Below are 11,920 nucleotides of genomic sequence, written 5' to 3'. Positions count from 1 at the left end.
TGTGTGAGTGTGTGTGAGTGTGTGTGTGAGTGTGTGTGTGAGTGTGTGAGAGAGTGTGAGAGTGAGTGAGAGAGAGAGTGTGAGTGTGTAAGTAATAATACAAAAATATAGCTTTGTTTTTTCCCTCTTTTGGATAATAAATTTTTGTCCACATGCGAAACAAATCTTTGTTGCCTTATGCCAATATGCCTAGTGGCTGACCATATGGTAACCACTACAAAATTATACATATGATCCAGCAAGCCAGGTTTCACTCTGAGATCTGACTTGCCCACCATGACCACCACCTGGGATCATAACATTATTATGTGGCACATCAACAAATATGTTTTGGAAATCAAAATACACTACAGTTACTGGCTCCCCTTTATCCATCTTACTCATTTTTTTTTCTTCAAAGATTTGGAATAAATTTGTCAAACATCTCTTACAGGAAACACTGTAAACAATTTTCAAACAATAAGCTCACATAAACAGCAATGTGATAATGTTGAGATATTCTGGGTTTGAGTGATAATGATTGAGTGGTAAATATTGGTCAAAATACCAGGTTAACATGTTTGGTCCTCGAAAACAAAGGAAAATGCGAGAAGCTCATTTCAACAACATGAGAGCACACAGAGGTGACCTTGCTTAAACATGCTTCTGAAAAAAGGCACCTGCAACAATACACCACTCCCAACTGCATTGGAATTTCAGATTAGATTTTCGGCTTCAAGTTTCAAGGATTGGAAATTGGACCTGTAATTTTCTAATTCACAGGCAGAAGTGTTACTTACCTGGGCCTTGGTTAGGCTGATAGTAACTAATATGAAAACTACAGCAAACATTTTCAGGAATTATCACTTACCTTAAAGGCCATAAATTTGTGGTATGGTTTTGGTGCCCATGCATAGACTTCCACAGAATTCTTCAAAGCAATTACTAGAAACTTGATCCTCTCATATTTTACTAGAAAAATAAATTCATCTTTAGCATTTTGTTGTTAAGTAAAACATATGCAGCTTACTTTAGGTTAACAAGTTTAAGTAGGGTTACTAATTCAACCGCCAGTTAGCACAATATTTGTAACAAAGCTTTTTTAAAAAAATAGGATTCAAATTTGGAAAATATCATGGGAAGAATGTGCAAAGATCTGTACATATCTTCGATAATCTAGTGTTGTATTGTCATGAATTACTAATCAACTGTGAGAAAACACTACTTAAAAAGTTTCATTAATCTTGCTGATTTTAATTATTTTATATTTAGTTCAATTCAAATATTGAAAGTATTTGTGAGCGGCATGCATTTAATTACACAACAATCTGTTGCAAGTCAAAAGAAAAAAAAATTAAGAAAATCTTTTAACAGAATTTAGTACAATGCATGCCACAAAAATTAAAAGGTTAGCAATTTCAATATAAATCAGTATGCCTTCTGATTTAGCACCTGCCATGAGGAAGGCAAACAGGAATCTCTGTCAAAATGTATTAAAATATTTTTAATCATGATCAAGCAGTTTTTATTGCATAAAATATACAACAGAGCACAGAAATAGTCAATATGGCTCAAGTGATCTATGTCAAAGTTGAAGGTCCATGCAAATCTTCTTTCACTTACATTATCCAACATCATCAGCATTTCCTTTTAGTCTGTTCTCTATAGCATGCTAATCTTGCTCCTCCATAAGTGCCAACTACTCAAAACTGGCTTGAAGGTAGGAGACAGGGAGTGGTGGTAAAGGGTTGCTTTTCAGATTGAAGACCTTTGACTAGCAATGTGCCACAAGGATCATTGCTGGGTCCACTGCTTTTTGTCATTTATATGGAATGACTTGGATGTGAATATAGAAGGTATGGTTAGCAAGTTCACAGATGACACCAAAATAGGTGGTGCAATGTACAGTAAAGATGATTATCTCAGAGTAGAATGGGACCTTGATCAGATGGGCCAACAGGTCAAGGAGTGACAGATGGAGTTTAATTTAGATAAATCGGAGTTGTTGCATTTTGGAAAAGCAAACCAGGCCAGGATTTATACACTTAATGGTAAGGCTTTGGGGAATTTTGCCGAACACAAGGGACCAGGATGTTTTGGTAGGGGGAAGCGTGGAGGTTCCTTGAAAGTGGAGTTGCAGGTAATCAGGGTGATGAAGGTAACGTTTCGCATGCTTGCCTTTATCAATCAGTGTACGGAGTTTAGGAGTTGGGACGTCATGTTGCAGCTGCACAGGACATTGGTGAGGCCACTTTTAGAATACTGTGTACCATTCTGGTTGCCCTTCTACAGGAAAAATGTTACTAAACTTGGAAATGCAGAAAATATTTACAAGGATGTTGCCAGGACTAGAGGGTCTGAGTTATAGAGACAGACTGAATAAGCTGAGGCTATTTTCCGTGAAGCATCAGAGGCTGAAGGTTGACCTCAAAGATTTATAAAATCATGAGGGGCATGGATAGGGTGAATAGCCAGGGTTTTTTCCCCTAGGGTGGGCAAATCCAAATCTAGAGGGCATACATTTAAGGTGAGTGGGGAAAGATTTAAAAAGGACCAGAGGGGTAACTTTTTCATGCAGAGGGTGGTGCATGTCTGGAACAAACTGCGAGACGAAGTGGAGGAGGCTGGTACAATTACGACAATTAAAAAGGGATCTGGATAGGTAAATGAATAGGAAGGATTTAGAGGGATTTGGCCAAAATACTGGTAAATGGGACTGGGTCAGATTGGGATACTTGATCGGTGCAAATGAGTTGGACCCAAGCATTCGTTTCCATGCTGTATGACTCTATTCTCACTTTGAAAGCAAGGGCTGAAATTTTCACCCCCAAGTCATGAGTGCAGAGTCAGAATTATTCCTGACTCCACAACTGCGATCCAGAGGAAGGAACTTTCATCCCAGGGTGATGAGGCTCCCTGAGAATGAGGCTTGATGTCCCCAATACAAAAATGGAGGTTGCTGGGTGCAGACTTGGTCTGGATGGAAGGCCTGACTCAGTGCTCTGGCACAGTGCTGAATTTAAAAAAACACACTTCCTCCACCTTCACCTCCAACAGACATCAATGTCATCCCAAGCCCTTCTGCCACCCCATAACCATGTCAATCTATTTCACTTTGCCCACTCCATAGTCCTTTACAATTTCAATGTGAACTTTGTGCCAACTCCTCCCCACACCTCTAAATATTTAAGTTCATGAAAATTCATAGCTGATGGGAGAGTAAGCTGAGGAGAACACAAAGAGGCTGAAAAGCAGTACAAATCAGGGAAGTGATGAGCCCAAGTATAAAACGGACAGGGGTCAAATAGGGAGGCACTTTGCAAGGGTCATATTCAGTCAGAGAAATTGAGAAGTAGAATACTTGTTTAAAAAAGCGAAGAGGCCAACCTAATTATAAAGGGCTACGGTGAGGTTGCAACTGATGTGTAGCATAGTTTTGGTCTCCTTGCCTAAGGACATCCACAAATGAGCCCACATATGGCTTTATTACCCTGCATCATGACTTATAGCGATTTCCATAAGTGTAACTGTGACACTTTTACCTCATTTATATTCTTATTCTCTAAGTAGTATTTGGATATGTTATTCTTGTATAACATTTATAAACTAAGTTCTAAAGCTCATCCCCATTTCACAAAGTTTAATCATTGAATTCAAACAGAAGACAGAAAGAAAATCAAGTGTCATGTTAAATTTCAAAGGTTCCTCACAATTATCATTTGGTTAGAACCTCTACTATAGACCCTTCTCTATCCCATAATCATGACAGTAGAACTTTCACTGTAATGGAGAAGGATGAAACAAGGATTCTGCCATTTAACAGAGGCTCATTTTATTTTATCCCCTCTTCTGATGTTGCAAGAATGTAATGTATTTCCAGCCTTTGCTTATGTTTGTGAAGATTTTCCAGATGTAATTGGTGGGGGAAGAGGAGAAGAATCACATTACACTTTCAATAAGGAAGTTTGTCAAAGTTGTTCAGAAATAGTTTTAAAAAAAAGCACTTTTGCTTCTCCATTTTGTTAAAATCTGTTCCCTCACTACATGGTTTCACACATTGCTTACAAGATTTATCTTTATGAACATAACTAAATTTGAATTCAATACGTTAATTAACTGTACAAAAAAAAATGTCATTTATACAAAAACAACTAAATCCTCAGACCAGATGGCATCAGAAGGTGGAACTCACTATCAGGAAAAACTGATTCTTGCAGGAGAGATTGAAGATTAAAGGAAATTTGGTTCAAAATCTTTTTGACATTGAGAAGCAAGTTCACGGTGGAGCTTAGATTAAAGAGAGAAGGAAGAGAGGGAAAAGAGAGAACAGCATTTCAAAATCCAGGCCATTCATTTAGGAATTAGAATATAGTGAAGTTCACAGCACTTATCATTATGATGTTATAACTTCAACAGCAACTTCCAGTGTCAGCACCTGCACAGTTAAAAATGAAAGCTTGAAAGTTGTTGTCCAAATCAGCCTGCACTACTCAAGGTCTTGCTGTACCAGTGCTTCACCAACAGACTTGGCATTCAAATACATACAAATACGAGCATAACATGCAGGGAAATCTCAGCATTTGTGTATTCAGATATTTAAGGTTAAGTCACCATAGTTCTACAGATCATAGAGCTGCTCTCTCATTACAGTGATATAAGTAGTGGCAATTTAACCCACAGGTGAAGGGAGACGTTGAGAAGTAGAGTCCTTCATGGTAACCTGAATTGAATCCACACAGTTGGCATCACTCTACATGTCAAACGAGCTATCCAGCTAAGTGAGCTCACCAATCAATGAACGCATAACAGTGTGATAAACCTTTACTATTACCAAACAAAATCATGATACTGAAAATTCAAATGCTAAGCTTTATTCTTTCAGAATTGTGTGTTGGGATTTATTTTAAATTAAAATGCAGATAATTCTATTTTATCTTTGCCGCTATGCTTTCACTCTCTCAGTACCCTCCTTCACATCCTTTTGATCTGTTGTTTCCTGAAACAGTTTTGCAATGAAGTAAATCTAGTGTATACTTCCTCCTGATTTCTATTACTGCACACAATATATCAGCATAGTCAGGTGTAGGGTTAAGAATACAAATTCTGTTTCACAATGTCCATTCACCAACATAAGAGAACAGTATCTCCGGCTGAGTGTTATTTGCACTTCCCAGTACTTAAATGCCAGAGAATGAGATTTCAAATATAATCATAAAAATGGACTGAAAGCAACTTTATGACATTATGGTACTCAAGTCACTTCAGACATGCCAAAATTCAGTGCACCTTTTACTTACAACTGGCAAGAACATGAGATTTTTCCTCAGTCTACGCAAAATCTCCACAGCAGTAATGATAGTACCAGCCAATTTGCCAATCATAATTTTACTATTACATGATTCAAAAATTTATTTTCAAGATGAGGTTTTTTAAATTTTCTCTAAATCTAATGACATTACACAAAATAGATACCATTTGTAGGAAAAAAATAAGCTACTCAAAAAATATATACCAAGATACAGTAAACGTAGTCACAATGAGCTGCGGGCTTAGTGCAATGAAGTTTTAAATGATGTCACAAAATGCCAGCAAGTGATTTGATAAAAGGATTTCACACACCCAAGCATATTGTAGGTCAATGTCAGACGAAATTAACTTATACATTTTTCATATTATTTATAATGTTGCAGATGTGCCAACATTTTTATAACTTTACTACTTTGTTTTAAAGTGCACATAACTTTCTTACCAACTTTGTAGTGTACACATCCTTCTAAGTCCCCAACTGTTGTCCAGCCTTGTTTTTTCTCTACTTCAGGATCATTGTGCAATATCTTGTTTCTTAACCAGGACAAATAATATACTCGCAATTTGTTTTTCTTCCCTTTAAGCAAATGTGCAAAATTATGGATGGTTACAATTTGAGAGAGTGAACGATGTAAAATAACGTAATAAAACGAAACGCTGAAGTATCAATATAAGATTATCAGTACAGAAAGACATGCTCATAAATCTGCAGGCAACAGCATTTTTGGAAGAACTGTAACTTGGAGCTTAATAATCACTATCTGGTATCATGTTATGGAAGGTTTTTCAGTCTCTCTGCTGAAGTTTGGAGACTGTCTGAAACCATATCAGTAAAAATCAAACTAGACAGCTTCTGTTGAGTCATTTCTTCAATGTATTAGCTGACAGTCTAATGTTATTCTGATCCACTTGAATTCAAGAAACATAATTTGAGACAATAAAAAGTGCTAAATTCAAACAATGAAAGAGATTCAGTACTAAACACCAAGACACACTATATATTTGACTGAAGAGCAAGTGTTTATATACTTCCGAGGAGATACACTTCACTGATGGAATTAAACAATCAATACAGAGAACAAATCCACCAGTGCCCTACATTCATATATAAATGTGATGGCAACAAACACTCATAGATCAGTAGTCTAACATTAATGCAAATGTAAGATTATTTACAAATGTCACAAAGACTCAGACAAGGGTGTTTGATGTATTTAGCCACTTAAAAACTGAACAAAAATGATATAAATTGAAGGAGAACCAGATGGAGGGAGAGAAGGAATAATACCGACCAGAACTGGAGACATTTGGCAAATAAAGGGAAAGAGAGCTAATTATTTTTCAACATTTTGAGTACATCTGATGAAGGAGGCAATTTCAAGCACAAAACTTTGTAAATACTGATTTTACAAAATCTCTATAACGCGCTGAAATTGGGATGACTTAACAGTAAGGGCATTTAATTTCCTCATACTGGATCTTGCAGAAACAATGAAAATGTATGATATATAATCTTTACTGTGAGGAAGAGGAACACCTATACAAGATATTCGCCAAAAACGGATATCCTCGCAATTTCATCAACAGATGCCTAAGGGAAAGACAATGGAACGAGGACATGCCGCAACCCAAAGGACTAGCCACACTACCATACATCAAGAACATCTCTGAACTGACAGCCAGACTACTGCGACCACTAGGACTTATAACAGCACACAAACCAACAGCCACACACAGAAAACAACTCACCAGAACGAAGGACCCGATACCCAGCATGAGCAAAATTAATGTAGTGTACAAAATCCCATGCAAGGACTGCACAAAACACAAAATAGGACAAACAGGAAGACAGCTAACGATCCGCATCCATGAACACCAACTAGCCACGAAACGACATGACCAGCTATCCCTAGTAGCCACACACGCAGACGACAAGCAACATGAATTCGACTGGGACAACACTACCATTATAGGGCAAGCCAAACAAAGAACAGCCAGGGAATTCCTAGAAGCATGGCGCTCATCCACAAACTCCATCAACAAACACATCGACCTGGACCCAATATACCGGCCACTACAGCGGACAGCTGAAACTGACAACCGGAAGCGGCAGGGACAGGCCACTATAAATGCCGGAGGAAACACCACAGAAGCGCTTCACAGGAGGCTCCCAAGCACTGAGGATGTCACCTAGACAGGGGACGAAACGTTTGCAACAAAAACTTCCAGCTCGGCGAACAGAACCACAGCAACGAACACCCGAGCTACAAATCTTTTCACAAACTTTAATCTTTACTATTTATGAAATAATGCTTCAAGTACATGGATATTTCCTGATCTGCAGTCCTCACTTTCTCCTAAGTTGATTTTAACATACTGCGAATCCTCTTGCAAGGATGCCTTCCTTGAAGAAGTTCTCTTCCTCCCTCTACAAGGCTTAGCCTGCTTGGCACACCCTCCTCATTCCTGAAGAAGGGATTATGCCTGAAACGTCGTTTCTCCTGCCCCTTGGATGTTGCCTGACCAGCTGTGCTTTTCCAGCAACATATTTTTCAGCTCTGATCTCCAGCATCTGCAGTCCTCACTTTCTCCTAGTTGAGTTTAACCTACTGCGAATCCTCTTGCAAGGATGCCTTCCTTGAAGAAGCTCTCTTCCTCTCACTATAAGGCTTAGCCTGCTTGGCACACCCTCTTCATTCCTGAAGAAAGGCTTCTGCCCGAAATGTCGATTCTCCTGCTTCTTGGATGCTGCCTGACTAGCTTGCTTTTCCAGCAACACATTTTCAGCTCTGATCTCCAGCATCTGCAGTCCTCACTTTCTCCTAAGTTGATTTTAACCTACTGCGAATCCTCTTGCAAGGATGCCTTCCTTGAAGAAGCTCTCTTCCTCCCTCTACAAGGCTTAGCCTGCTTGGCACACCCTCCTCATTTCTGAAGAAGGGCTTATGCCCGAAAGGTCGATTCTCCTGCTTCTTGGATGCTGCCTGACCAGCTGTGCTTTTCCAGCAACACATTTTTCAGGTCCAATCAGACCAATCAACACTTTATTAGTCTACTGTCCATCATCAGCAAACTGGTTGAAGGAGTCATCGACAATGTTATTAAGTGGCACTTTCTCAGCGATGCCCTGCTCACTTTGGGTTCTGCCAACTTCTGACCTCAATTTAGCCTTGATCCAAACATTAACAAAAAAAAACTAAACTCCAGAAGTGTGACAAAAGTCACTGCCCTTGACATCAAAGTATAGCATCAAGGTACCCTTGCATAACCAGAGTCTAGGGGAGTTAGGAGTAAGTTTTCCATCAGATGGAATCATCCCTAGCAAAATGAACATGTTTGTGGATGTTGAAGGTCAATCATTTAACTCCAAGGATATCACTGCAGCAAGGGGAATGTACTAAGGGTTCTTCAGGGCTACGTACTAAGAGAACCATTAAATATTCTTGCAATACAACACTTCAGTCTCCACCATTGAAGTCACTACTAGTATTTCATTTTCTTTTAGTTTACCCAACTAACTACGGCATTAGTTCCTAGAACAAAAGAGAATAAGGTACTCCCAGGTATCAGCCATAATTCCATAATCTATTGCTTGAAAGCCCATAAGAATAATATTCCAGAGCATTCTGTAGTAGATTAAAATTATATTCTACTCTCTCAATTAAATAAATTGGAGATGTCAGCCTTGGTTATGCTGTTATTGGACTTGAAAAGCAGAAGAGTGATGGCTTTTCACTGGGAAATTAAAATGTCAATCAAGCTGCTATCACTTATTAGAATGCTTAATGCTCTGTTAAAATGTAAAAATCCCATTCCTCTTAAAGAAAAAGTCACATAGTCCAGTAAAGTCTGAAAAATCTCAGAGGGAAGGACACAGAGATAACTTAATCATGTCCAAATTAAATTTGTAGTCTGCAATTTTCAATCAGTAATTTACTACTGTTATCAATGATTTTAAAAAAGCATAAAAATTGTATGCAGTGATTATGGTTTTGGCCACAAGGGTACAGATGGACAAGTTTCAGAATAACAAAAGCACATTTTAAAGAACAAATGCTCATAATATGTACAAATGTTATCAATAATGTCACATTGTCAACATCATTCAAAAGGAAAAATATTTTATTTAGCAGTCATTCGAATAATTTGGACAAGTGTTTATGAGGTAGTTGTCAGGTAACAACCATGGGCTCCCTCTTTTCTGCTTCAGATAGTAAACAGATGGTATTACTTAGAAGACTGCAAATATAATAGAAACATTTTCATTTTAAAAAAATCTGAAGTAATAATAGAACCTACTCCAATAAAATGATAATTTTGCTTACTTCACAGCTAACATGCTTCACTGACTGTTAGTCCAAAATATCTTTGTTCCAAGGCTTAACAATTTTCAACAAAACCGCACAGTAAAATAGCAAATCCATGGAAAAAAACTCCAATCTAATTGCAAGAATGTGACGTAACCACTGTTGAGCTTTTTGAGCACATTCACAACACAGAAAATTTAAATATATCTTCATTATTCACCAATTATTTGTTTGTTCTTTACGGTGGCCACCAAAGCAGTAGAACTTACGTCACAGCAAATGCCTCAAATTTTAAAATTCTGTTGAAATGCTATCTTGACACTGACGAGAAAGGATCAGATCATCATCCCATTGGTCTGAGCGGGTCATATCCAGATCAACCAACTAGAGTTGAATAAAGATTACCGACGACACTGGTGCTCAATAGCACGGGTTGTATGTAACACGTTGCTGCATTCCAGTGGCTATCCTGGGAAATGCAGCCAGTAAAAAAAAGTGTTGCATTGAACACACCTTAAATGTCTCCGGCTTATTCACTAACAGACTTCAGCATTTCTCACTCTAAACTATATAGCTGTTGAGAACTAATTGATGGAAAACTTAATTCTGTCAGAATCCTTTACAACCTGCCCAGGTAAATAAGAAGTAAATTGCACTGTCATTCAATTTAATACATTTACATTGTGTTCTAAATGTTACAGTTGCTGCTGCATTATATCTTTAACATTAGTTGGGATTTACAATGCAGTCATTGGTTAATGGAAATGTCCTTAACACCAACATTCAATCACTCAAATATAAAGAAAAATAGAACAAGATCCTTGATTGAGAAGCATAAATTTGTGAGGGGTAGAGTGGATGGGAAGACTTGTTTCCCTTAGCAGTAATAAGGAGACACAGTGTGAAAATGGTTGGGAATAAAATTGAGGAGGAAATGAGGAAAATGCTTTTCACTCAGAGGGTGGTTGGAGGACTAGAATGCCCTGTCCAGAAGGGCAGTAGTGGAAGACTCTCTCAAATTCACTTAAGGAGCAGATTCAGACACCTTTTTAAGTGCCAGACTCTTCAGAGATATGGACAGAGGACTGTTAAATGGGATTAGGATGGTGGTCTGTTTTTTCTGGAGGTGCAGACATGATGGGCAGTGACCTTCCTTTGCACCATAAACATCCCTGCATTGTCCAAATTTTCTAAATATCAGAAGAACAAAGTGCAGGGATGTAGGGAGAGTTTGAGAGAGTGACAATACATAAAGAATCACTCCCTAGAAAGACCAGCATGAACATAAATCGAATGCAATGCTTAGGACAGCTCTAAACAAAGAAAGGGAGTATGCTGAGAGAGAGTAAAGCAAAAATGAAAACTCTTCAAATCATACAACTGTGACAATACTCTTTTAGTTTCAAATGTGATGAAGGAGGAACTAAGTGATTAGTTGCTCAAAAGAATCATCAAAAAAATAAACACAGGGCACAGATATGGATTCAATAAACTATTTCCAACAGACCAGTTGAACTGACCAGTGAGAGTTTGGGTACATGCCGACAAAATCAAGAATTACAGAGCTCCACAAATCCAAATGTCTCACTGGAGTTCACCCAGTGTATCCCAGGAGGTTACTGGTTTCATCTCCAGGAATACTTCCTGGGCTTCCTTGTAAAGTTTCAGATTCCCACTCCATCATGCAGTAAGTCAATCACCAGATTCAGTCAACTCCAACTGTAATGCAGGAAATACATGCTTTCATTTCAGGAGGTTTAGTAAGGGATATCCTCACTTCAGGATTGATTCTCCTTTTACTAAGTCATAATTCAAACCTTCATCTTTGACATGACTCACAAAGGGTTTGCAGGAAAGTGAAGTAGTTAGGAGGGCAAGTGGAATATTAGACTGGACTGCAAGCGGCTGGATTTTAAGGTAGTGAAATCTAGTTACTACAGTAATGGAACTGGTGAGACCACAATTAGAGTACTGCACACAGATTTTTCCCCCTTATTTCAAGAAGGTCATAATTCTACTGGAGGCAATTCAGAGAAGGTTGACAGAGTTGATTTTTGAAGGGCTTGTGATGATAATGTGGCTTTAAAAGGTGTGTTTCATCCTGGCTGTTTTAAAAGAAGAGATGTTGAGACAGAATTTGGAGCAGTCTGCTCCAAGCCTATTAAATAAACAGCTCAGGGACCTTGGGGCTTTTTTTAAAGTTAGAACAACAAAAGCATTTGAACGGGTGCAGTCAGGCTCCCACTGAACCAGAGCTTTAGTTTAGTTTTCAGTAGTTGCTGGGATTTTGAAGCTCTCTCTCTCTCTCTCTCTCTCTCTCTCAGAGA

General features: G+C 38.3%; 1 protein-coding gene across 6 annotated transcripts in view; it reads right to left on the bottom strand.

The window, feature by feature from the left end:
• Nucleotides 1-11,920, bottom strand: part of LOC122550648 (mitogen-activated protein kinase kinase kinase kinase 4) — a 285,957-nt gene that overhangs the window by 29,736 nt on the left and 244,301 nt on the right. For all 6 annotated transcript variants that reach the window (XM_043691715.1, XM_043691718.1, XM_043691717.1 and 3 more), the window contains 2 exons: nt 5,729-5,863; nt 851-951 (listed from right to left, as the gene is read on the bottom strand). In XM_043691715.1, the coding sequence (XP_043547650.1) occupies nt 851-951; nt 5,729-5,863 (236 nt within the window). The remainder of the gene's footprint in view (nt 1-850; nt 952-5,728; nt 5,864-11,920) is intronic.

The sequence above is a fragment of the Chiloscyllium plagiosum genome, chromosome 6 (genome assembly GCF_004010195.1).
Source record: "Chiloscyllium plagiosum isolate BGI_BamShark_2017 chromosome 6, ASM401019v2, whole genome shotgun sequence".
Classification (NCBI taxonomy): Eukaryota; Metazoa; Chordata; class Chondrichthyes; order Orectolobiformes; family Hemiscylliidae; genus Chiloscyllium; species Chiloscyllium plagiosum.
This window is presented reverse-complemented; position numbering and strand designations above follow the sequence as displayed.